The sequence below is a fragment of the Neofelis nebulosa genome, chromosome 7 (genome assembly GCF_028018385.1).
Source record: "Neofelis nebulosa isolate mNeoNeb1 chromosome 7, mNeoNeb1.pri, whole genome shotgun sequence".
Lineage (NCBI taxonomy): Eukaryota > Metazoa > Chordata > Mammalia > Carnivora > Felidae > Neofelis > Neofelis nebulosa.
The window spans coordinates 54,243,168-54,270,298 of NC_080788.1; the positions used below are offsets into that span (position 1 = coordinate 54,243,168).

At 36.3% G+C, this 27,131-nt stretch overlaps 2 protein-coding genes, 1 non-coding gene and 1 pseudogene across 5 annotated transcripts in view; 1 reads left to right on the forward strand and 3 right to left on the reverse strand.

Annotated features, from left to right (window-relative positions):
• The window catches only part of USP50 (ubiquitin specific peptidase 50), a 41,994-nt gene extending 30,742 nt beyond the window's left edge, over window positions 1–11,252 (forward strand). For 2 of the 3 annotated variants that reach the window (XM_058737747.1, XM_058737749.1), the window contains exon 7: window positions 10,960–11,252. In XM_058737747.1, coding sequence (XP_058593730.1) covers window positions 10,960–11,151 — 192 coding nt within the window. In that variant the 3' untranslated portion in view covers window positions 11,152–11,252. Of the gene's footprint in view, window positions 1–9,120; window positions 9,217–10,959 lie in introns of those variants that run through there. The other variant, XM_058737748.1, reaches the window with a different exon arrangement.
• LOC131518372 (U6 spliceosomal RNA) lies at window positions 7,090–7,193 on the reverse strand. The gene has a single exon (XR_009265058.1). It is a non-coding gene; the product is annotated as a U6 spliceosomal RNA (small nuclear RNA).
• Window positions 11,253–12,118: 866 nt separating the features above from the next.
• The window catches only part of USP8 (ubiquitin specific peptidase 8), a 55,940-nt gene continuing 40,927 nt past the window's right edge, over window positions 12,119–27,131 (reverse strand). The window contains exons 10-19 of the mRNA XM_058737746.1: window positions 26,449–27,033; window positions 23,754–23,840; window positions 21,820–21,897; window positions 21,138–21,400; window positions 19,429–19,641; window positions 18,723–18,933; window positions 16,460–16,696; window positions 15,201–15,343; window positions 13,117–13,249; window positions 12,119–12,948 (exon numbers count right to left, since the gene is read on the reverse strand). Coding sequence (XP_058593729.1) covers window positions 12,763–12,948; window positions 13,117–13,249; window positions 15,201–15,343; window positions 16,460–16,696; window positions 18,723–18,933; window positions 19,429–19,641; window positions 21,138–21,400; window positions 21,820–21,897; window positions 23,754–23,840; window positions 26,449–27,033 — 2,136 coding nt within the window. The 3' untranslated portion in view covers window positions 12,119–12,762. The remainder of the gene's footprint in view (window positions 12,949–13,116; window positions 13,250–15,200; window positions 15,344–16,459; window positions 16,697–18,722; window positions 18,934–19,428; window positions 19,642–21,137; window positions 21,401–21,819; window positions 21,898–23,753; window positions 23,841–26,448; window positions 27,034–27,131) is intronic.
• LOC131518376 (U6 spliceosomal RNA) lies at window positions 19,208–19,300 on the reverse strand (annotated as a pseudogene).

The following is a 27,131-nucleotide window of genomic DNA, read 5'->3' on the forward strand; positions in this document are numbered from 1 at the left end:
CATCCTTTTTAACACTTGTTTCTTATGTTTTTTATTTTAACCATTCTGACAGGTGTGAGATGATACCTCATTGTAGTTTGGTTTGCATTTCCCTGATGATTTATGATGTTGAGCATCTTTTAATGTGTCTGTTGGCCATCTGCATGTCTTCTTTGGAACAAATGTCTCTTCATGTCTTCCGCCCATTTTTTAATTGGATTATGTTTTTTGGTGTTGAGTTGTAGAAGTTATTTATATATATTTGGATACCAACCCTTTATCAGGTATGATATTTGCAAATATCTTCTCCCATTAAGTACATTGCATTCTAGTTTTGTTGATTGTTTCCTTCCTGTGCAGGAATTTTGTTGTTACGGCCAATGTCAGCAACATTACTGCCTATGCTCTCTTCAGGGATTTTTATGGTTTCAGGTCTCAAATTTAGGTCTTTAATCCATTTTGAGTTTATTTTTGTGTATGGTGAAAGAAACTGGTCAAGTTTCGTTCTTTTGCATGTGGCTGTCCAGTTTTCCCAGCACCATTTGTTGAAGAGACTGCTTCCTATTGAACATTCATTCCTCCCTTGTCAGTTAATTGACCATATAATTGTGGGTTGAATTTTGGGTTTTCTGCTCTATTCCATTGATCATTGTATCTATTTTTATGACTGAACCATAGTATTTTGATTACTACTGCTTTGTAATATAACTTGAAATCTGGAATTCTTGTAATATTACTTGATATTTCCAGGGTTTTTTTTTTCCTTTTCAAGATTGCTTTGGATTTTTGAGATCTTTTGTGGTTCCATACAAATTTTAGGATTGTTTGTTCTAGTTCTATGAAAAATGCTGTTGCTATTTTGATAGGGATTGCATTAAATCTGTAGATTGCTTTGGGTTGTATACACATTTTAACAGTATTTATTCTTCCAATCCATGAGCATATATCTTTACATTTCTTTGTGTCATCTTCTTTTTCTTTCATCAGTATTTTATAGTGTTCAGAGTATGGGTCTTTTAGCTCTTTGGTTGTTTATTCCTAGATATTTTATTGTTTTGGTGCAATTGTAAATGGAATTTTTTTTCTTTTTTAAAATTCTTATTTCTGAGAGAGAGAGAGAGAAAGAGAGAGAGAGCATGAGTGGGGGAGGGGCAGAGGGAGAGGGAGACAGATTCTGAAGCAGGCTCTAGGCTCTGAGCTGTCAGCACAGAGCCTGACATGGGGCTCAAACCCACAAACTGTGAGATCATGATCTGAGCTGAAGTCAGACGTTTAACAGACTGAGCCACCCAGGTGCCCCTGGAATTTTTTTCTTTATTTCACTTTCTCCTGCCTCATTATTAGTATATAGGAATACAACAGATTTCTGTATCTTGATTTTTGTATCCTGCGATTTCACTGAATTCATTTATCAGTTCTAGTAGGTTTTTTGGTGGAGTCTACATATATATTGTATGTCATCTACTTCTTCCTTGCAAATTTGGATGCCTTTATTTATGTTGTCTAATTGATGTGGCTAGGACTTGCAGTACTATGTTGAATAAAAGTACTAAGAATGGACATCATTGTCTTGTTCCTGACCTTAGGGGGAAAAGCTCTCAGATTTTCCCCATTGAGTATGATGTTGGCTGTGGGTTTTCATATAAAGGTCTTTATTATGTTGAGATGTGTTCTCTCTAGGCCTACTTTGCAGAGAGTTTTTATCATGAATGAATGTTGTATTTTGTCAAACGCTTTTTCTACACCTATTGAAATGATCATATGGTTTTAACTATTTCTTTTATTGATGCTATGTATCACATTGATTGCTTTGCAAATATTGAACCACTCTTGTATCCCAGTTTTAAATCCTACTTAATTGTGGTATCTGATTTTTTTAATACACTGTTGAATTTGGTTTGCTAATATTTTGTTGAGGATTTTGCATCTGTATTTGTGAGAGATACTGGCCTGTAGTTCTCTTTTTTTGTGTGTGGTATCGTTATCTAGTTTTGGTATCAAGGTGATACTGGTCTCATAGAATAAATTTGAAAGTTTTCCTTCCTCTTGAATTTTTTGGAATAGTTTGAGAAGAATGGTATTATCTCTTCTTTATATGTTTGGTAGAATTCACTGTGAAGCCATCAGGTCCTGGACTTTTGTTTGGGGGGAGTTTTGATTATTGTTTCAATTTCATTGCTGGTGATTGATGTGTTCAAATTTTCTATTTTTTCTTGCTTTAGCTTTGGTAGGTTATTTGTTTCTAGATATTTATCCATTTCTTCTAAGCTGTCTATTGGCATCTAGCTTTTCATTATATTGTTACAATTGTTTGTATTTCTGTGATGTTATTTATCCTCTTGCATTAGTAATTTTCTTTATTTGGGTTCTGTATTTTTTTTTTTTTTTTTTTTAGTGAGTCTTGCTAGAGGTTTATCAGTTTTATCCATCTTTTCAAAGAATCATCTCCTGGTTTCATTGATCTGTTGTATTGATTTTTTAGTTTCTAGATCGTTGATTTCTGCTCTAATCTTCATTATTTCTTTCCTTCTGCTGGTTTGGGGTTTTGTTTGTTCTTCTGTTTTTAGCTTCTTTAGATGTAAGGTTAGGTCTTAGCTCTTAAGATTTTTCCTGCTTCTTGAGGTAGACTTTTATTGCTATAAACTTCCTTCTTAGAACCACTTTTGTTGCATCTCAAATATTTGGAACTCTTGTGTTTTCACTTTCATTTGTTTCCATGTAATTTTTTATTTGTTTTTTGATTTCTTGGTTGACTCATTCATTATTTAATAACATGTTAATTAACATCCATGTTATTTGTGGTCTTTCCAGATTTTTTCTTGTGGTTATAGCATTGTGGTCAGAAAAGATGTAGGTATAATTTTGATTTCTTGCATTTGTTGAGACTTTTGTGGCCTCATATGTGATCTATTGTGGAGAATGTTCCACGTGCACTTGACAAGAGTGTGTATTCTGCTGTTTGAGGATGGAATGTTCTGATGTATCTGCTAAATCCATCTGGTTCATTGTATCATTCAAAGCTGTTGTTTTCATGTTGATTTTCTGTTTAGATGATCTGCTCATTGATGTAAGTGGGGTGTTAAGTTCCCTACTATTATATTATTACCAACTAGTTCCTTTATGTTTGTTATTAACCATTTTGTGTATTTGGGTGCTTCTGTGTTTGGTGAATAAGTACAATTATTATATCTTCGTGATGGATTGTCCCCTTTCTTATTCTTCTTTGTCTCTTGTTACAGTCTTTGTTTTAAAGTCCAATATGTCCTATATAAGTATAGCTACCTTTTGGCATCCATTTACATCATAAATGTTTCTCCATCCTCTCACTTCCAATCTGCAGGTCTCTTGTCAGCCTGAGATTGGTCTTTTGTAGGCAGCATATAGATGGATCTTTTTTTTTTTTTTTTGTAATGCATTCTGTCATCTTGTGTTTTTTTGACTGGAATGTTCAGTTTACACTCAAAGCAATTATTGATAGATATGTTTTTATTGCCATTTTTTTACTTGGTTTGTGGTTGTTTCTATAGATGTTCTTTGATCCTTTCTTGCTCTCTTTTATGTTTTGTTGGCTTTCCTTAATACTTGGATTCCTTTCTCTTTATTTTTTTTTTCATATATATTACTGGCTTTTGATTTGTGGTTATCATTAGGTTTGTATATAATGTCTTCTGCATATAGCAGTCTGTTAAGTTGATGGTGACTTAAGCTTAAGCCCATTTTTTACTCTTCTTCCCTTCTACGTTTTTAGGTGTATGGTGTCCTATTTTGCATCCTTTTATTTTATGAATTCTTTGACTGATTTACAGAAATACTTATTTTTTACTGTTTTTGTGTTTTTTATTTTTCATACTCTCACTTATGGTCTTTCTTTCCACTCAAAGTTTCCCTTTTACTATTTCTTGGAGGTCAGGTTTAGTGGTCGTAACCTCCTTCAGTTTTGTTTGCCTGAAAAACTCTTTATCCTTCCTTCTCTTCTGAATGATAGCCTTGCTAGATAGAGTATTCCGGGCCTTAGATGTTTCCCTTCAGCACTTTGCTGTCTGGAAGAATGTGGCATGATATATTCAATGTTTCTGCTGAAAAATCCACTTATAGCCTTATGGGGTTTCACTTGTATGTAACAGTTTCTTTTCTCTTGCTGCTTCCAAAAATTTTTTTATCACGACTTTTTGCCATTTTAATTACTATGTGTCTTGGTGTGGACCTCCTTGCATTGAATTTTGTTGGGGGCGGAATCTCTGTGCCTCCTGGATCTGGATATCTGTGTCCTTCCCTAGATTATGGAAGTTTTCAGCTACTATTTCTTCAAATAAATTTTCTGCCTCCTTATTTGTCTCTTCTTCTGGGATCCCTATAATGTGGATGTTCTGACTTGATGGAGTCAGAATTCTCTATGACTATTATCAATTTACATAATTTTCTTTCATCACTTTTGCTCAGCTTGGTTATTTTCCATTATTCTGTTTTCCAGGTCATTAACTCATTCCTCTGCTTCATCTAGCCTGCTATTTATTCCATCAAGTGTATTTTTAATTTCATTTATTTTGTTCTTGATATCTGATTGGTTTTTTCTCTCTTTGTTAAGGGTCACACTGATGTCCTCCACTCTTAAGTTCACTGAGTATCTTTGTGACCATTACTTTAAATTCTCTTTCCACTTAAATTCTCTTACATTGATTTCACTTTGGTCTCTTTCTGCGGTTTGGTCCTGATCTTTCATTTGAGAGATGTTTCTCTGTCTCCTCCTTTTGTTTAACTCTCTATGTCTGTTTCTCTTTTAGGAAAGTCACCTACTTCTCTTGCTCTTAATGACAATAGCCTTATAAAGAAGAATTCCTATAGTGCCCTGAAGTGCATTGTCCCCTCTTCCTCAGGACCTGGTGCTTCAAAAACATATCTCCTATGTGTGTTGTGTGTGCTCTCCTGTTGAGCCCTGGCCTCTTTTTCCTTCAGTCCAATTGTCTATGGAGGCTCTCTTTGCCTGTTGTGGGCCATGAGGTGTGCAGTGGTCTGTTTGCAAAATGAGACCAGCCCTCCATGCTGCTGGAAGTGACGTTTTGCAAAATATGTGGTTCAGGAGATGTGTTAACAAGGTGTGTGCTCATCTTTACGGGGAGGGGGCTTGCAGCACCAGGACTGAGGACAGAGTGTGATTGGGAAGGACAGACCCAGAAAAGCCTGGGGGATTGGGGCTTGATGCAAGCAATTTAAGTAAGGAGTATCTGGGCTGTTCTCTTTCCCACAGGTGGCCGTCGTTTATGCTGGGGTTGGGGGAGGAAATGGCTTCTGCCAGCTCCTTTTTTCCTGGAAAGGTCTCCCTGTGCTTCCTGTCTCTCTAGGCCACACTCTGAGATGAGCAAATCGCTCTTCCTCCCATCTGCCCCTGGTGTTTCTCAAACTGCTGATTCTACACAGTATGTGTACAGCCTGTTTGTTATGCTGTCCCTTTAGGGGAGGGAACTCTGTTTCTTAGCACCCTCCAGTCTCTCCCAGAGCCAAGCCTGATGATTTTTAAATTCTAGGCTAAGCTCCACTGGTTTTAAGAACTCAGGAAATTCAGCCCCTCTCATATTCAAAGGCAAATATCCCTAGAGTGAAAGTCTGTTTTCTTCCCTTCTCAGTGTCATCGGCTTTCTCTCTACCACAGACAGCCATGGTCTATTTTACTTCTAGACCACATCTTTGCCATTCCTACCTTCTTCAATGTGGCCTCTAGTTGTGGAGTTTGTTCTGGCAGTCTCTGGATTGTTTTCTGGGTTATTTATGCTGATATGGGTGTTATCTAGTTGGATCCGTGAGACAAGGCAAACTTAGTGTCCTCCTACTCCAACATCTTCCCAGATCTCTGGGTATTAATTTTGTATCCTTCAATTTTACTGAATTCATTTATTAATTCTAGTAGTTTATTGGTGGATCTTAAGGATTCATGTCATCTGCAAATAGTGACAGTTTAACTTCTTTACCAATATGGATGCCTCTTTTTTATTTTTGTTGTCTGCTTGCTATAACCAGGACTTTAATACTGTGTTGAATAAAAGTGACAGTGGGCATCCTTGTCTCATAATTTTAGAGCAAAATTCTGTTTTTTGATGTGTCATGTTGGGGTTCGGGAGTGAACAGTCAAGAAACAATTCTTGAGATGTCTTTGGTACAAAAAGGGTTGTTGTAGCTGCTCTGAGGTCATGAGGAGTAACATACTTTCAAGTTGGGAGGGGGTTAGGGATAGGAGAAGTTTTTAAGGAATTTGGACCTTGAGGAGCTAGCTGTTGCTATGAAAAGGTCATTTACTACTGTCTAGTAAACTGTTAGTCATGAGACTTTTCAGATGTATATCAGTGGGCCATATTTTTTGAAAATGATTGGTAACATATATCTTGAGGAGGTAGAGATAAACAAAGTTTCCAAGGGGATTTTTACAGGATCCTGGAGGTCCAGCTAATGTCAAGCTAAGGTTGCCTTTTGCCTCTAGCAAAGATTAACATGAAGGCAGCTAAGCTCCTTGAGAAAAGGTCACTCTACCTGTCTTAAGTACTCGTTAAAAATTTTTAAAAAAATTTTTTCCTGTATTTCTTTTGCCTTTGTTCTCCACATCATTTTTCACCACTGAATGCGATGTTAGCTATGGATTTGTCATATATATCCTTTGTTAAGTTGAGGTATGTTCCTTTTAAACCCACTGTTGAGGTTTTTTTGTTTTTTTTTTTTTAAATGTTTACTTATTTTGAGAGAAACAGGGAGAGAGAGCGTGCATGAGCAGGGGCAGGGGCAGAGAGAGAAGTGAGAGAATCCCAAGCAGGCTGCCTATTGTCAGCACAGAGCCTGACATGGGGCTCAATCCCACAAACTATAAGGTATGAACTGAGCTGAAATCAAGAGTCAGGCACTTAACCGACTGAGCCAACCCAGGTGCCACTTTTGAGTTTTTTAAATGAATTGATGTTGTACTTTGTCAAATGCTTTTTCTGCATCTATTGAGATGCAGATGATGATATGATCATATGATTTTTATGTTTTATTGATATAGTGTATCATGTTTATTGATTTGTGAATATTGAACCATCCTTGCAGCCCCAGAATAAATTCCAATTGATTGTGGTGAATGATTTTTTTTTTAATATGCAACATGTCACAAATTTGAATGTGATTCTTGTGTAGGGGCCATGATAATCTCTGTATCATTCCCATGTTAGTAGATGTGCTGTTGAAGTGAGCATGGTGAATGATCCTTTATCATCTAGATGAATGCAATTTGTTAATATTTTGTGGAGGATTTTTTGTATCTATGTACATCAGGGATATTTGCCTGTAGTTTTTTTTTTTTTTTTTTTTTGTGGTGTCTTTGGCTTTGGTGTCAGGGTGATTTCTGGCTTCATAGAATAAACTTGGAAGCTTTCCTTACTCTTCTATTTTTTGGAATAGTTTGAAGAGAATAGGTATAAAGTCTTCTTTAAATGGTATAGTTCACCTGTGAAGCCATCTGGTCCTGGACTTTTATTTTTTTGGTAGTTTTTTGAAAACCAATTCATTTTTGTTATTAGTCATTGGTCTCTTCAGGTTTTCTATTTCCTTCTGATTGAATTTTGGAAGATTGTATGTTTCTAGGAATTTATCCATTTCTTCTGGGTTTTCCAATTTGTTGGCACATACTTTTTCACAATGTTTTCTTTATAACCCTTTGTATTTCTGTGCTGTTAGTTGTTACTTCTCTTTTTTTACTTATTTGGGTCTTTCTCTTCTTTTCTTGATGAGTCTGGCTAAGGGTTTATCAATTTTATCTTTTCAAGGAACCAGCTCTTTTCATTAATTTTTTTCTATTTTTTTGTCTCTATACCTTTATTTCTGTTCTTATCTTTATTTTCTCCCATCTACTAACCTTGGGCTTTATTTGTTTTGTTTTTCTAGTTCCTTTAGGTGTAATGTTAGGTTGTTTGAGATTGTTTCTTGAGGTAGGCCTGTATTGTTATAAATTGCCCTTTTAGAACTGCTTTTTGCTGCATCCCAAAGGTTTTGGATCATTGTATTTTCATTTTCCTTTGTTTTCATGTATTTTTATAACTTTTTTGATTACTTCATTGACCTTTCGGTTGTTAGTATCATGTTTTTTAGCCTCCACATGATTGTGTTTTTTCCTGTGATTGATTTCTATTTTCATACTGCTGTGGTCAGAAAAGATGCATGATATGGTTTCAATCTTCTTAAATTTACCACCACTTTGGAGCCTAACATGTGTTCTGTTATGGAGAATGTTCCAGATGTACTTGAAAAGAATGTCTGTTCTCTTGTTTTTGTATGGAATGTTTGTGTAGATCTTTTATGTCCACCTGGTCTAATGTTTCACTCAAAGACAGTTTCCTTATTGATTTTTCTTCCTGGATGATCTATCCATTGATGTAAGTGGCTGTTGTTTTTTTTTAACATTTTTTCTTTTTAATTTTTTATCAGAGAGTGTGTGGCGGGGCGGGGGGGGGGGGGGCAGAGGGAGAGAGAGAGAGAGAGAAAGAGAATCTTAAGCAGGTTCCACACTCAGCCAAAAGTCCAACGTGGTGCTTGATCCCATGACCCTGGGATCATGACCTGAGCTGAAATCAAGAGTTGGATGCTCAAGTGACTGAGTCACCCAGGGGCCCTGATGTAACTGGGGTTTTCACGTTCCCTAGTATTACTATATTACCAATTTATCTCTTTACATCTGTTAATATTTGCTTTATATATTTAGGTAATCCAATGTTGGATGCATAGATATTTACAATTTTTAGCTCCTCTTGTTGGATTGATTCCTTCACTGTTACGTAATGCCCTTCTTTGTCTCTTCTTACAGTTTTTGTTTTAAAATTTATTTTATCTCAGGCACCTGGGTGGCTCAGTTGGGTGGTTAAGTGTCCAACTTTGGCTCAGGTCATGATCTCACAGTTCATTGGTTCAAGCCTGCTTCAGGCTTTGTGCTGACAGCTCAGAGCCTGGAGCCTGCTTCAGATTCTGTGTCTCGTTCTCTCTCTGCCTCTCCCCTGCTCTCTCTCTCTCAAAAACAAACATTGAAAAAATTTAAAAACAAGAAGTTTACTTTTTCTGATAGAAATACGGCTTTTTTTCCACATCCATTTGTATGCTGTTTTTTCACTTTCAATCTGTATGCATCTTTAGGTGTGAGGTTGAGTGTCTTGTAGCCAGCAACATATAGACGGTTTATGTGTGTGCTTTTTTAAATCAATTCCACCACCCTATGTGTTTTGATTGGAGGATTCAGGCCATTTACATTTAATTACTGGTAAGTAAACTTATTGCCATTTTGTTTTCTGGTTGTTTTTGTGGTCTTTCTCTGATCCTTTATTCTCTTGCTTTCTTTTATTGTGCTTGATGATTTCTGTAGTGTTAGGTTTGGTTTTCTCTTTAATTTTTGTGCATCTGTTCAATGTTTTGAGCTTCTGGTTACCATGAGGTTCATATATAACATCTTATAGCACTGTGTATTATGTTCATGGTCATTTTTTAGAATGTTCAAGAACATTCTATATGTGGGTGTCCTGTACAGCCTGAATGAAAGCACATCTATCCAGAAACAGAATGTAGTTCTTTCCTTTTGCCAAGCACCCCTCAAATAATTCTCAAAATAGCCCCCCAAATAAGGTCACAGGGCAAGGACCAGGACTAGAGCTCGGATCTTTTAAATGTCAGCTTTGGGATATTTCTGTAACATGTAAAGTGAGAGGCAGGGAAGATGAAGGTCTAAGGGAATATTTAGTAAGTATCTCCTATGTGCTACTTCCGTAATTTCAAAGACATCTGATAACTGCTATGTAAGACAAGACATATTTTATTGCCCCATTTTAATGGGGAAATTAAAGCTCAGGAAGGTTAAATACACCTTAAAGCCATTGTGTAGTATTAGAGCTGAACTATCAATTCTATATTGACTACTAGATGACTATAATTGACCATCTTCTACCCTCTATACCAGGGGTCAGCAAACTTATTCTGTAAAAGGCCAGACAGTAAATATTTTAGGCTTTGTTGGCCAGCAGTTTCTACTGCAACTATTCAGCTTTACTATTGTGTGATGGCAGCTACTAAAAGATATAAAACGAATGAGCATGGCTGTGTTCCCATGAAACTTGCTGTAATTTGAGATTCATATGTTCAGGTCACAAAATATTTTTTCAACCATACAAAAATATGAAATGCATTCTTCCTCACAGTCCACACCAAAGTGAGGTTCTCCAGTGCCGGTTTCAAACATTCCTTTACGGGGTTAGGAAAGACGTGGAAAAGAGAATGGAATAGGTTCTTTTCTGGATGCTACATGACCAAGGGGGTTGTTGTCGCATAACCCCTCAAATTGTGTAGGAGCAATATGCAGTTAACTGTCTTGTCCCAATGCTAAATGTCCTTTTTCCTATCTTTCAAATTAAACTGTAGGCTCATTTAGGAAAGACGACTATCTTATTTTAAAATCTTCAATGCTTTTAAAAATTTTAATTAATGTTTATTTTTGAGAGAGAGAGACAGAGTGTGAGCAGGGGAAGGGCACAGAGAGAGGGAGACACCGAATCTGAAGCAGGCTCCAGGCTCTGAGCTGTCAGCACAGAGCCCGACGTGGGACTTGAACTCACAAACCGTGAGATCATGACCTGAGCCGAAGTTGGATGCTTAACCGACTGAGCCACCCAGGTGCCCCAACTCCTTTAACGTTTAATAGTCTATGTATAGTAGATGCTCAGTATTCAGTCATAAATATTAGATGCTGCCAAATACTAAACTATTTCATTCATAGATTCTTTAGTCGATAGGCCCAATGTATAAGCAGTTCAATGGATGAAAAATATTGTAGCAGTCAGGCCATATCTATCATTTAACAACATTACCTTCTCCTTTTAATTTAGTGTAAGGGACAATTGTGAAAAATATTTCTTGGCTATACCTTTTTTTGTTCCAGTAGAGTTATCTGCTTGGGAATATTAAGTCTGACATTCGTTCTTTCCCTAGAACCACTTTGGTGATCTGGACGGTGGCCACTACACTGCTTTCTGCAAGAACTCAGTGACCCAGGCCTGGTATAGCTTTGATGACACACGAGTCAGTGAGATTCCAGATACTTCAGTGCAAACTGCTACAGCCTATCTCCTGTTCTACAGTTGCCAGCCCTTTTCTATACCTATAAAAAAGTGCAAGAGCTAGGAAAATGGTGCAAAACTGCAGAACTGAAAACTGCAAAACAAGCAATCAGAAACTGGTACTTCAGGTTTGCTTTGTCATTAAACTCTTGCAATTTACTTACATCCAACATAATTTTCACTCTTTCTACTGTATTATGCACTTTTTTATATGATAAGCCTCTAGCAGAGAAGAGAGGTCCTGGCCTCCTGAAAAAGGCAGCACAACAAAATGCTAATGGATGGGGGCCTGCAAAGCACAGCAAAGTATGTATTAATTTCAGGTTTCAAAATTCAATGTCTATTAGGATGGATATTTTTAAACCTAAAATACCTCAATTATATATATGCAACAAAGTATTCTCCAAAGATACTTCATGGAGCTAAACAAAGTAAGTTTTGTTCAAGTGGCTCTGTGACCTTATGATTTGGAAATATTTCATTGATCTGATAATTTAGCCAAGAACTCTAAGATTCTTAGACCAACTGCAGAATATGAAAAGATGCCAACCTCAGGATTCAAGATTCCTCTTTACTCATAGTGGCATCTTTCAGAAGCAACTTCTAGAATCATATTTTTATATGGGGAGTTTTTACTGACTTCATCTATAGCACCTGAGTCTGAGGTAAATAATACATTCTCAGCTCCTCTCTTTTAATACATCACTTTGCAAAGATGTGGTTCTTAATACAGTTTATTCTGTAGTCATTCCCGATCCCTATCCCTTTTAATTTTAATCCTGATTCCCAACTCTTGAGAACTCTAAATAAGTGCTTTATGCAGTTCTGGGTCAAGTTGAAGGAAGAGTAAAATCAAGTCCTAATACAACAGGATAAGTGAACTAAATTTTAAGTCACATAGTAGGATAAAATGTGTGTGTATATAAAATGATTTGATAAAAAAATAAAGACAGAACACTTACAGGGTTTTAAATTATTTTTCTCATTAAGATTTTAATGTAGGTGTAAATGAAAATTCTCATTTTAAAAAATTAAAGAAAAGTTTCCATTTATTTTTTAGAATAAAGATTTAGTGCACAAATACAGCCCAAAGCCAACAAAAAAATAGCTTTGCCCTGTCATTTCCCTAAGAAAGCACTGCAGTTACTCAGAACAGGCCAAAAGAAAAAGGAAAAACAAACAGTCCTCTGAGTTCTAGGCTTCACACAAGGACCATGTTATTATACTATGTACATTGATTTGATGTGCAAGTGTGCAATAAATATATACACATACATTCCTATCTGCTTTACATCATTCTAGAGTATTCATAGATCAAGCTGGGATTTAGAAATGTGAAAAGGCCGTAACAGTGAAAAGGACAAGAAAAGGATATAATGGTTTTTAGACCAGGAGAAGAATAATGCTTAGCTAATTATTTTAACTTTGGAGCAAACTATAAAGGTTTTGAAATAAATGGTACCTGTAAGGAGTGCTTAACTGCAATACTCGTTAAATATTAGTCAGTTTTTCGATAATGGCACTGACCTAAAGTATATGGTGATAGTAACACAGCTCCCACGGTCTTAGAATTCCTCTAAATGGCCAGCTGTATTTATCCAGTATCTTTATAAGCATGTCAAGAGTTGTGTTGCTCAGCTTCTTAAAAGATAACTAGCTTAGAACCTATTTCTCCTTACGTGGCTACATCAGTTGCTCGTGGTCCCAATGAAGTATAAAAGAGGATATAAGCTGCCGAAGACTTCACAGAAGAAATGGAGATATCAGAAACTTCATGATCATCAAATTTAAACCACCGCTGTCTTGCTGCATTTTTACAATAGGCAGTGTAGTGGCCTCCATCCAGCCCACCATAGTGATTCTGTGCCAAACAAGATAGAAAATCAGTTCAAACTGAAATTATTGTCATATTTTAAATACTTCAAAGCTTTATGTTATTTTCCTATGAGGTTAAGGAACCACATGAAACTCTTATTTTTATAGTTTGCTTAGAAAAAGAGAAAGGATTTAGTTCCAACAAGATACTTACTGAAACAGAAAACAAATTATATTTCTTCAAATTGTTCTTTGGACCAATAACATACTGTGACAAGTCAAGATTCTCTAATGGGAAATCCACAGAGGTCTGCAGTTTCTGCTTCCACCTGCCATCGTAGGAAAAACTGTAGAGTGAAACAGGATAGCAATTAAACTGAGAGACCACAAACACTGGAAAGACTTGAATTCATTCATTAATGTTCTAGATTTGTAGCTGAGACCAGAAAATCCATTTCAAACACACTCAGAATTTCAGTGGTGGAGGGACCTGGAAAGACATTTGGCTTCATTTCCACTTTACAAATGAGAAAACGAAGGTATGAGCAGATATGAAATGACCTGTCCTCAAACAGCTAAGGTGGTGGAGACAGAGCCACACCTGGGTCCCTTGACCCGTAGGCCAGCGACAACTGTTTGATGAGTCTTCTGCAAAGGTAAAAAGTTATGAAGACCCAGGTTTATAATGCTAACTACCATACGAGTACAGAGGAAAGACTAAGGAGAGCTGCTCTAGCTGTTAAGACTGTACTTTTGGGGAAACTGAAGCTGGAAATCATAAGCACACAGACTACACAGGGATCCCCTGCTTTTCAAAAGCTGGTGTTACACCACTTCATTTTTACAAGACTTCCATGAGTACCTGTTTTAGCTACCTAAAAGAAATCCAAAGAAGGTTTCTGCTTTTAAGAAAAAAGGTGAAAAGGGGAAAGCAGCACTGGGCAGCGTTTGTTTGCAGTAGGCTGCTGGAGGCAGCAGGCACCCTGCTGAGTAGATAAAGTGGCATCACCATGCTCCTTCCCAGAATACTCAGTGTCAAGCTGCCACAGCTTTGAATTGTCTGCCCGTACCTGTGTTTTATCTTGATCTGTTTTGTGCATCTGTTAAGCAAGATGTGTCCTAAGGTATTAGAAAAGTCTAAGAGAAGGTTATTTTGGGGGTCTGGGAATACTGAAAGATTTTCTATATAAATTAATGGTAACTGCTTCTTTGCTTTACACCATTTTGGCTTATGAAAGATTTCACAGGAACACTCTACTTTTGGATAGCAGGGGAGAATTGTAATGGCATTCCATTATCCTGACATACTCTACTCCTTTAAACACCGAAATACTGGTACTTTGGTTGGTGCAATAAGATTATTTCAGAATTAGTTTTCAAAAACTGAATTCTGAACCATTTACATTTTTAGATACCTGTATTCTCCAAAGAATTAATACACAGCACTAGAAATCTTAACATATGTGTAATCATTTATAGAATGTTTATCTGTACCTCCACAATCCTCAAGAAGAGAAAAACTGATGGAACAAGTTTCTGGTAGAAAATTTACGTGAGGAATTTGAACACGTCAATATAGAAACTAACAAAAGTAATTGCCTAAGAATTTCCAATAATACAAAATGAAACATAATTAAAATAGAAATGCTTCGTTTGAGACAAAAATTACAGCTCTCAATAAAAAGATGAAACTTCCTTTTAAAAAGTTTTTCAAAATAATGATTCATAGTTATCACTCCATGAATGGATTCCATAAAGATAAAAGAATCGAAAGACAACATCTGGGACAGATTTTACAACTCTCTTGCTATTATCCCATCTATTATAGGGCCAGACCTTTTTCACAGGCTAGAAACATGTGGACAAAAATATCTGCACCCAGCAATGGCATCCTTAACATCTTCTCTTTAAAACTGCATTCTCATTTTCAGCACAGGATTAAATCTTTTCTTAGTTTACAATAAATTTTATTGACTTATCATTTGTATTAGAGTTATCCTGTGTGATTTTATACATTTTCACTTGGATTTTTTATGATGTAAAATTTTATATTTGAAATGCAATAAATTTCACTAATTTTTAAAAGATGAAATGACCTGAAAGTACCGTGTTGTCATTTTGCTGTTCTCGCAAACACTAAAGTAAGGAACTGGAGTCTCCTCATTTCTGCCTTGTTTCCCTAACCAGATAATCTTCCTTTGTAATACACCTTAGCAGGCAATGCAACAAAATGATTTAGAATGAAGTACAACTTAAGACTTCCTTCATCTAAACTGCAGAAAAATGTGTTCCTTGTACCGTTTCAGATGCACTAAAAGCACAGGTGGCAACTTCCAGATCTCTATCTTTTTTAGAGAGTCCCGTCGAGTTCTGCAATGACTGCAGTAAAACCTGTTGTTGTCTGTGAGCTTTTCTTCTTTGGAAAATAATCTAAGGCAGTCCTGGAGGCAAAAACAAGTAGTAGTTACTCACTAATTCGTTTCTTCAACACAGTATCATTGAGCATCTAATTCAGTAAGTTATTCTGCCAGGTATGAAGGACACAACAGGTAACTAGCAGAAAATAGTTCTGTCATAAAGTTTACGACCTAGTGGGGAGCCCAGAGGGGAGAGCCAACAGTAATCAGTGCAGGGAGTGGTGGGCGCTGCCCATGACAGAGGGAAGCAGGACTGTGCATCCTGAATGCACACAGGAGCCACCTCTGCCTGGTGCCTCAGGAAGTCTTACTGGAAGAAATGACATTCTCAAGGGAGCTAACACTAAAGGTATCAAAAAGCTAGCTAAATCACACTGTTACTGGGTAGAAAACAGGCTATTTATCTGATCCCCACATAGGGCAAATTCTTATAAAAAGGGAATCTAATTAAAGTCAATATGCAATTTTCAAATTAACTTTTAAAATAGAAGTTTTATTTCTTCAAAATACAAACTTTAAAAACATTTATTGATTCTGAAAAGTATTTAAAAATTTTTTTTCTTAAGTTTATTTATTTTGAGAGAAAGGAAGTGTGAGTGGGGGAAGGGCAGAGAGAGAGGGAGAGAGAATCCCAAGCAGTCTCTACTCAGTCAGCACATAGTCCGATGCAGGGCTTGAACTCATGAACTGCAAGATCAAGACCTGATCTGAAGTCAGATGCTTAACCGACTGAGCCACCCACGTGCCCTAAAATGTTTTTTAAATTTTGTAAGTTAATTTATTTGGAGAGAGAGTGTGCAAGTGGGTGAGGGGACAGAAAGAGAATCCCAAGCAGACTCCACAGTGTCAGCACAGAGCCTGACACGGGGCTCAAAATCACAAACTGTGAGATTATAACCTGAGCTGAAATCAAGAGTTGGATGCTTAACCAACTGAGCCAGCCAGGTGCCCTGAATTCTGAAAGAGTAATTTAAATTTTTAAAAAAATTTTCTAATACACATAAACATAATTAAAATTTATGTAGGTGTTTTACCTACAAAACATTTATAGGGGCAAAGTACAGACTCTGCTGAATAAAGTCCATCTTTGTATGCATAGAAACAACATTTATTCAGCAAATCATTTTCTCTCAAACTTACCTGTAATGTACATTTACTTGTAGAAGCTAATGGTAGAGACAAATACATGAAGGCCTCAAATGTCCTAGACTTTTTGTGACAGGTGAGGCACTGTACTGTGGATTTGAACTGACCCTGAAAAAGTGCAACAATAATAGATTCATTGAGCTGCTTATGTTTCTGCCAAGCATGCTCTGCAGCTTTAAAGTCATCAAGGTGATCATTATTTTCTTCTTTATGTCTCTTCCGATTATCAGCCTAGAAATAATATTAAAATTTATATCAATATCTCAAAATCATCATTTAAATAGAAAACTAAAAGAATATATTGAATACACTTTGCAGATTTAGAAACATTTCTGGTTTCTTTCATAAAGGAGTTCTAATCTCATTCAGAGGTAAAAAAAAAAAAAAAAAAATTCCAGCCAAAAATCCTCCCCCAAAATCCCACTTTATCAGAAGGGTATGACTTATTTTACTCAACAGAAATTAATAAAATACATTTTTTTTAGGTGATGGGGATTAAGGAGTGGACTTGTCACCGGGTGTTGAATGAGTGACATATGGAAATACTGAATCACTTTACTGTACACCTGAAACTAATATTACAATGAATGTTAACTGCAATTCAAATAAAAACTTTAAATAAAAGTATATTTTATTAACTGTTTTTAAGTTGAAATTCTGGTTTTGAAAAGAGAAGACATCCCATACACCGCTGCAAGCTGTTGTCCTAGGCTTGTGGATGGATATACACATATCCTATATATATTCACACATATATCCACACAAAACACGTATTTATACATACACATGTATGTCTGTGTGTATGTATGTATGTTCAATGGTAACAGGGATCCCAAAGGTATTAAAGACATACATGTCTCAACTTTTCACATGAATCCTTTGGTTACATGAGGTAATTCTTATTTTAGAAAAAAGTATAAAACTGATAAAACATATACAAAATATATAAATATACAATAATAAAGATGTTCAAGCTCTCTACAGCTAATCTTTTGTAAAATTTATGTTTGGGGCACCTGGGTGGCTCAGTTAAACAACTGACTTCGGCTCAGGTCATGATCTCATGGTTCGTGAGCCCCACGTCGGGCTCTGTGCTACAGTGTGGAGCCTGCTTGGGATTCTCTTCCTCTTTCTCTGCCTCTCTCCCACTCAAGCACATGTGCATGCTCTCTCTCTCTCAAAATAAATGAATAAACTTAAAAAAAATATTTATGATTTCACCTTCACATACATGTGGTCACAGAGTATCTCTAACAACTATTTCAACATTTACAATATCTCACAACCTACCATTTTAGTAAGCAAATATAAAAAAATTGTACATACTTCTTTTCAAATATTAGACATATCAGATATATTTGTTTTATAGTTTCTTACCTTAGTACAAAGTCACTAGATTTGAATAAACTACTAGTGAACAATCACCAACTATAATTTTATTTTTTTTTAACATGTCACTTATTTAATTTTTGAGAGGGGGAGCACACGTGCACTCAAGGCAGGGAGAGGGGAAGAGGAAGAGAGAATTTTAAGCAGCCTCCACACCCAGTGCAGAGCCTGACATAGGGCTCGATCTAACGGCTGTGAGATCATGACCTAAGCTGAAACCAAGAGTCAATGCTTAACTGACTGGGCCACTCAGGCGCCCTGGCTGAGTGACATTCTAGTGTGTCACACATTCTAGTGTGTGTGTGTGTGTGTGTGTGTGTGTGTGTGTACCGCATTTTTAAAAATCCATTCACCCATGGATGGACACTTGGGTTGCCTCCATACCTTGGCTATTGTAAATAATGCTGCAATCAACATAGAAGTGCATATATCGTTTTGAATTAGTGTTTTCATTTTCTTTGAGTAAAGACGCAGTATTGGAATTACTGGATCATAAGATAATTCTATTTTTAATTTTTTTAATTTTAATTTTTAGTTTTTTAAATTTACTTTTTAATTTTAATTTTTTTTTAATTTACTTTTTGAGGGAGAGAGAGAGAAAGAGACAGAGAGAGAGAGATGGAGAGAGCGAGCAGGGGAGGGGCAGAAACAGAATCCCAAGCAGGCTCTGCACTGTCAGCGCAGAGCCCAATGCAGGGCTTGAACTCACGACCATGAGATCATGACCTGAGCCAAAACCAAGAGTTGGATGCTCAACTGACTGAGCCACCCGGGCACCCCAACTATAATTTTATATTGCTATAAAAATGATCACAGTGTTGAGCAACCTTAAAGAGCCTTTACAACTTAGAAAAATCAAATTTCTTACTTTATTTAGATCTTCATGGAGTCCATCCATTAGGAACAGAAGCAGTTCTTGTGAATCTTGCTGGCTATATCCTGCAAACTGGTCATTGATCTTCCCAATGGTGATTTTAAAGTCTTTTGGACTGATATACCTGTACTGTCCTGTCCACAGGGCTTTCATAATTATGCCAAACTCTTCAGCCACTTCACCTTTATGCCCCAACAAATTTGACCTTTGCAAATAAAATTAGAAAACAGCAATAAAGGAAGTTTTAAAAGGTCAAGGTACAGCAGGTTCTTGAGGTCAACATTAAACTCTTCGTATCTGTAATCCAACACTAAAATGTTTATTTAATCACAGGTTTATTACCAAATATTCATCTGATTCTTACTTTGATTATACCTCGCCAACTGGCTTCTTTTGGGCTGCAAATCCTGTACTGTCTCCTTCTCCTCAACAGGCTCCAGTTTATATGAGGTTCTGCCTTTGCCTATCTGTCCTTTACCAATTAGAGGGGGCTTTTCTCACATATCTTTGCACAGGGGCCATGATTCTCTGTATTGTTCCAATTTTAGTATATGTGCTGCCAAAGCGAGCACTCTCACATTTTTCTTAAAGATATTTTCCCCTCTTCCTAATTTGACTTCTCTCTGGAGCTGGGTGGTAAGAAAGTGTAGTTAGATCATCCTTCTAATATTATATTGCAAAAAGTATGAAATTTCTTTACCTGTTAATATCGTCCTGGTAACAGTTTCGGTTGAAATAATCGGCCAAATGTGGAGCATTACATAGGCACTGCAGTATTGAGTTCATATAGCAAGTATTTCCTAAATTACGAAGTCCAGTGAGAGCTGGTCCAGATCCTCCAAAAACAGGATTGAGGTTCCGAATCTGAGAAGCAGAAAGCCTTGTGATCTCAGCTTTAGGGTAGCACGTTGGCCTGAGGAAGAAAAAGTGTACATAATGTCTTAAAATGCATGGCATCTAAAATTAAGGTTCATATTACAAATGGCAGTAAACTCCACCATTGGTATCACAGTACACAGTAATCTTGGAAAGAGTTAATAGGTCAAAAGGTACTGGGTCTTACAGGACACTTACTATCTAGGTAACACTGGTTGTATTTTGTGACCCTCCCATGAAACAGTACCTTAACCTCTTATGGGGGGGTCTATTGTTCTTATACCCGGAGATAGAGTCCCTGGATTCTCATCAACAGGCAGAGACTTCTAGTAGAGAAGGCTCTTTCAAATTCCTTTAAGTAATCCTAGGAAGTTCAGCATTACCAAATGTTGAACTCAACCAGGAGGCCAAACAAAGAATAAAGAATATCTTACAGTGGAATAATCTCAAAAGAGGCAGGGATTATTTGGGTACTATTACCTGAAGTGTAGAGATATGCTGACAAATGTGGTAGACACTAGCCCCAGGTGGCTATATAAATTTAAAATGAGGGGCGCCCAGGTGGCTCATTCGGTTAAGGTCCAACTCTTGGTTTTGGCTCAGGTCATGATCTCAGTTTGTGGGACTGAGCTGCACGTCAGGCTCTGTGCTGACAGTGTGGAGCCTGTTTAGGATTCTCTCTCTGCCTCTCCCCAACTTGTATGCATATGGTCATGTTCCCTCTCTCTCAAAAAAAATCTTTAAAACCAAAACGAAAACAATCCCCAATGATGATTCAAAAAAGAATTAAATCTTACCAGTTTTAATAGTCAGCCCTAACATAAACCCATTTATTTATATTTCCATCTATCCTCCTGCCCCAAAAAGTAAAGATTACAATAAGCAGATTTGATAATTATCTCCTCACAATCCTATCAATCATAAACCAGGAGCATTAGAGGGATCACACCAGGAAAACATCTAAACAGAGATATTGATTTGGGAAACTTAATTGAACCTACTGATAACTACTTATAAAGAGAATAGCAGAAATGCAATGAAAAAAAAAGGGAACAGAATAAGGATTAGGAACTGATACCACAATACTTGTTATTTTAACACTATTTAAGTTTACTCCCACAGTATTTGGCTGAGTTAAAAAAAAAAAAAAAAGTTTGGAATTTGAGAGCTGCAACAAAACAAACTCAACAGTCCTACAGATTATGGTCCTCAAAGAGAGATTTAGGGACCATGGAGATTTATGAAAAACTTCTAGGAGTCTATATCATGCTGCCCTAAAATAAAATAATATATATTCTTTTATACCTACATTAATACGGATTATGATAACCTTCCTGATAAATTTAAGTTAGCACTTGGGATAAAAACCAAGGAATTTAATCCATTCACTTTTCCTCTGTGCTACATAACAATGGCTAGAACAGCCACCCTCAGAAATTTCTGACTTCCTGATCTTAATAAGCTGAAATGTCTAGAGTAGAACTTTTCAAATATAGCAGATTATTCTAGTTCTAAGAGTTAGGATAAACTTACTTATTTTCCCGATTAACTGTTGGAGTTACTGTTGGCTTCCTCTTCTCTTCCTCTTGAATGGCCTGGGTTATATCTGGGGAGGAGTAGGAGCGCTTCAGTTTGGACGGTTCCCTATCCCGCTCAGCAGGAATCTGTGGCTTGGCTTTATGAGTTGGAGGGGTGGCAGGAGGTGTAGATGAAGGAGCCATTTCCGGTGGATACATATGAACAGTGTTGGTGGGTGAATGATAGTAACGAAAAGTTCCAGTGATTGGGTCAAGAAACTTAGATAAAAAAGAAACAAAAACAAAAACAAAACAGGTCAAAAAACAATGACCATTACAAACTAAAGAAAATCACTCAAGGGTATTCTATTGCTAAGTTTACTTTTGGATTACAATAATTTGAATAAGATGGTCATAATCACTTCTATGATTAAACTTCCAAAGAACTTTAGGTATTAGAATAATACACTGCTTCTAAATGACAAAGGCCAGAAATGTTCATATATGGTAGCCAGCATCTCAGATTGGTTATACTGAGAAATCCAATCCTGCTATAATTAGGGGAATGGGCTATGTCCTCCACCATGAAGAAACAGAATTGACTCTGCATTAGAGAAGACATAGAATAAACAAAAAAAGCTTTATAAAAAAGAACACATGACCATGTTATTTATTTATGTGCTAATTTTGAGTTTTACCTTGGCCCAGCCTGAAGGCAGTCCTGGTACGATCCTCCCCATTTCTTCACTTCGTGCTCTTGTCAAAGGTTCTCGAGCCTGGTTTAAAAAAAAAAAAAATCAATTTTGCCATACACAAACTTAAGCTATTTGTATCAAAAAACCAAAAAACCTGTGTTGGCTGCCCTTAATATTTTTTAAATGAAGTTTAAAAATGAATAACTCTGTATGTTGTCTCAAAGTCCAAATACTGCCACAGCAAGGCGAAGAGGAATGTGTATATGCACAAGCCTATAATGATGATGGTTTTTTAAGTTTCTTTAAAAAACAAAAAACAAAAAACACAGACATTTCCACTGCTAGGTATCAACCCAAAAGAAATGAAACACACACAGACTTATGTACAAATGCTCACAACAGCATTATTCATAATAGCCCAAAAGAAGCAGAAGCAATCCAAATATCCATTAACTGGTGAATGAATAAAATGTAGTATACCCACATGAGGGAATCCTATTCAGTAAATACAAAGGAATAAACTACAGATACATGGATGAATCTCAAAAAATTATACTAGTTAAAAGCCAAATGCAAAAGACCATATGTATGTATACACACACACACCCACACACACCCACGATTCCATTTATCTGGTATATCCAGAAGAGACCTAACTATGAAGACAGAGTAGATCATGGTTGCTTGTGGCTTTAGGGTAAGGACAGAGAGTGACTATAATTGGGCACTGAGATCTTTCTGGTGTGATGAAAATGTTCTAAAATGGATTGAGTAAATACTTGCTTCACACCTTTGAACTGAAACCATTAAGCTGTACACTAAAAATGCGTGAATTTTATGGTATGCAAATATTACCTCAATAAAACTCTTAAATAAAAACAAAAGCAAAGGTGTCTTATATAAGACCTAAATATTTCAAAAATTGTGATAAAGTAACACAAAATAAGATTTGTCATTTTAACCATTTTTAAGCGTATAGGTTAGTGGCATTAAGTATATTCTCAGTGTTGTGGAACCAATTTCAAGTTCTTCATCTTGCAAAACTCAAAACTCTGCACCCATTTAAACTCACTTCCATCTACTTGGCAACCACCTTATATAAATGGAATCATACAGTATTTGTCTCTTTGTGACTGGCTTATTTCACTTGCAAAATGTCCTGAAGATTCATCCACGTTGTAGCATGTGTCAGAATTTCCTTCCTTTTTAAAAAGGCTAAATAATACACCATTGTATGTATATATCACATTTGTTTATACATTCATCTGTCAATGGATATTTGGGTTGCTTACATTTCTTGGCTAGTTGGCTATGTGAATAATACTGCTATGAACATAGGTGTGTAAGGTCCTGCTTTCAATTCTTGTGGGTATATACCTATAAGTAGAATTGCTGGATCATGTAGTAAGGCCTAGGTATTTTCTAATTTATTTTCTAATTTCATAAAATGAGAATACACTGTTGTACTTTAAATAGGAAGACAAACATCTATTCCCTTTTTTTAAAATTTAAAAATAATTTTTTTAAGTTTTATTTATTTTGGGAGAAACAGAGACAGCATGACCAGGGGAGGAGTAGAGAAAGAAAGAAAAAGAGAGAGAGAGAGAGAGAGAGAGAGAGAGAAAATATCAAGCAAGCTCCACACTGTCAGCACAGAGCCCAATGCGGAACTCGAACTCACGAAACCATTAGATCATGTGACCTGAGCTGAAACAGAGTCAGACGCTTAACCGACTGAGCCACCCAGGTGCCCCACATCTATTCATTCCCTTTAGTATATAAATGGATCAATATGTAAAAATAAACAAAAAACAGCTATAAAAGATAGTAAAGATTTCCTCAGAAAGTAGATCTTAAGATGGAGGATGACAATATGGTAAAGACAACCATGTGGTTATAATCCATGTTTTCCCCCCACCCAATGAACTACTACTCACTTTGTTCCTTTCAGTGTCTTCTGTATTCTCTCTAAAAGTTCCAGTCTTTAGAATTCCACTTTCTGGTTGTCCTTTAATCTTAACAGGCTGTAAAAATTATTAAAATTTTAGAAGTGAAAGAAAACTTTAACTTTCCTCCCATAAAAACTTACCCATCAACCACTAGCTAATACAAGTAAATCCATCCGACTGAAATATAAAAGAAGAAAAAAAATGACACTTCTGAAAGTTTCTTAGAAAAAAAAATTTTTTTTAAGAGTAGAATCCACACCCAACACAGAGCCCACTGCAGGGCCTGAACTCACAACCCTGAGATCAAGACTTGCGCTGAAATCAAGAGTCAGACACTTAATTGACTGAGCTACCCAGGCACCCAAAGTTTATTTAATTTTATTGTCAAAGTATAGATATTTTTATATATATATAGATTTTTTAACGTTTACTTATTTTTGAGAGAGAGAGAAACTGAGCACAAGCAGAGGAGAGGCAAAGAGAGAGGGAGACACAGAATCGAAAGCAGCTCCAGGATCTGGGCTGTCAGCACAGAGCCTGACGCGGGGCTCAAATCCACGAACCATGAGATCATGACCTGAGTCAAAGTTGGTCTCTTAACCGACTGAGCCACCCAGGTGCCCCTCAAAGTATAGATATTTTTAATTAAAGGTGATACAGCCCATGTGGAATTTCCTGACACTACCGGTAAAGAAGAAAAGAAACTGATGAATCAATGGGGGTGGGCTGCAAATCACAGTGGATTGGGAAGCAAGCACTGATTCCTAATACATGATGCTGGTCATCAGTGTATAGTCACCATGGCCTCTTTTGAACACTATCCTTTTATTTTAATCTCATATGATGTTACCTTCGAAGCAGTCATGTTCTCCCAAAATGAACACCCTGAAGAGAATGAAGAGATAACAGGAGTTTCATACACAATACTCAAAAGTACAAAACCTATTTTATATCCTCTTGGAACCTATCATGAGTTCCTGAAAAAATTCACTTTGGTACACCTGGGTGGCTAAGTTGGTTAAGCTTCTGACTCTTGATTTCAGCTCAGTACATGATCTCATGGTTTGAGTTTGAGCCCCACGTCAGGCTCTGCACTGTCAGTGGATCCTTGGGATCCTCTCTCTTCCCCTGCCCCCTCTCTGCCCCTCCCCTGCTCTCTCTCTCTCAAAAATAAATAAACTTAAAATTTTTTCACTTTAATTTTATAGTTCATTTAAAAATTACAGTAAAGTAAAAACTTCTAAATCTTTGTGATAATTTAATAAAATTTATTTAGAATAAATTATATATGTTACCTACTTTTAAAAGGACCATATAATAAATACAATCTTGTTTTCAATGTGTTATATATCACAGGAAATGTCAAAAACTAATGTGATATTCTTGGGGCTACTTAGATTTGCAGGGCTATTTGGCACCTATATAGTAAATGACCCCAGAAATATGAATGCGTTCAGTTCTTTATGACTGCCTATCTCTAAGTGAAGCAAGACAGAAAGGAAGTAGCTTTGGAATCTCACTGAATATGGGCCCTTAGACAAATTATTTAACCTCCAAGTTTCAATTTTATTTGTAAATTAAATATCTCATGGGCTTATCATTAGAAGGGTAAGATAACGTATGAAAAATCCTTGGCGTATAGTAACTACTACTAATATTTAATGAATAATATTAAAATTGGAAGAGCTCAACAAGTCTGAGTTTCCCATAAATAAAGTGAGAATGTTTTAGTACATGAGCTTCATTTCCCTAACTTTTGGTGTTTAGAAGGTTTTTATATGAGAGTTGTATTTTTGGTAGTTAAGGTTACTAGATTTAAGTGTTCCTTGAATAAGTGTGCCATTAATATAAATTGTTATTTTTGCCATATGCCTGAACTGCTGCTTCAAAAGTTATAACGGTAGACATTCTGTAAAGATATAGTATTTTGTCTTCCATCCAAAGTCATTTTCTACACTACCAAGAACGTTATTTCTATTTACGTGCATACAAAAAGGACTATAACTGTTCCTGCTATTATAAAAACTTATTGTTCAAAAGGGAAAGGCATTGTTAATTGTATAATAGAGGAAAAAAATAAAAAGCACATATGATATTATTAGGTTAAAAAAGAATAACAACAAAAATTTTTCCTCAAAATTATGGGAATCAATTTTGGGGAATAGCCAAGGGCAGAAAAAAAAGCAACATTAATGGGATTATTGCCAATATTACTAATTAGATGAAGCAATAAACAAAAGGACAAAGATGTAACCAAAAAAATCTTTATACACAAAGATAAATGTTGGGCCATTTAGATGTTACTGATTTTGGACATATATGAAACAAATACAAACTCTACTTCCATATACATATTTGGCACCTAACTCCTCTATACTGAGAGGAAGATTATATTTCATTCTAGTCTTCTGATGATCATATATCACATATAAAAATGAAGTATGTAGTTAGTTATCTCAATTGCTAACACATATTGCATTTCATAGACAAAAAAAGCAATTCCATTTCCAGCCAACCAAAAGAATAGGTGAGTAAATGTAGATAGATCAGTATAAATCTATCACCCACTAGAAAATTACTTAAAAGGTCTGCCCTTATCTATAGAATGCTAGTGGTATCATCTTCTTACATATAACATCTTATTTCCCTTACTTGGCAATTTGTACTGTTTGTTTCTGCTTACCTTGCCTGAATTTGAATCTCCTGCCACAGAGGCATGGGGTCCATCTCCCACTGACTTTTTCTGCAGTTCTGGGGTGGGACACCTTTTACCCCTATCTTCTGCAGATTTCTTAGCATCAGTAGTTTCATGTTCACTTTTACTTTGTCTTTTTATTCCTGTTATTTCTCTGCCCCTCTTTGCTGAGGTTTCCTTATCTTCTTTCTTGGCCTGTTCACTTTCTCTCCTTTCCATTTCTTCTTTTGCTTTTTGTTGTTTCTCGGTGATTTCACTTTCTTCAGCTTCTTGTTTCTTTCTGACTTTTTGTTCTTGTTCTTCTCTCCTCAGTTTCTCTTTCTGTTCTTCTTGCTGCTTTTCTCGAAGTTCTTTTTCTTGTTTGTTTTTCTCCATTAGAAGAGCAGTTTCTGCATGAATACGAGCTTTTTCTTCATCTGTTAACATGGCAGTTGGAGGGGGAAATACTGGCTTTGTGGAGCGATCAGGAACAACTTTTCCATCCTGAGAAGACTGTTGCTCGTGATCTTTATTTTCAGATTTTATTCTATGATCTTCAGGCAATTTGACTGCTGGTTTTTTAGTACGATCAACCTATATTAACAAAAACAGAGCCTAAGAATATTTTTGCCAAAATCCAGGAATGTAACCTCAGTTTTTGAAATCAAGTTGTTATAAAAGAACCATCACCT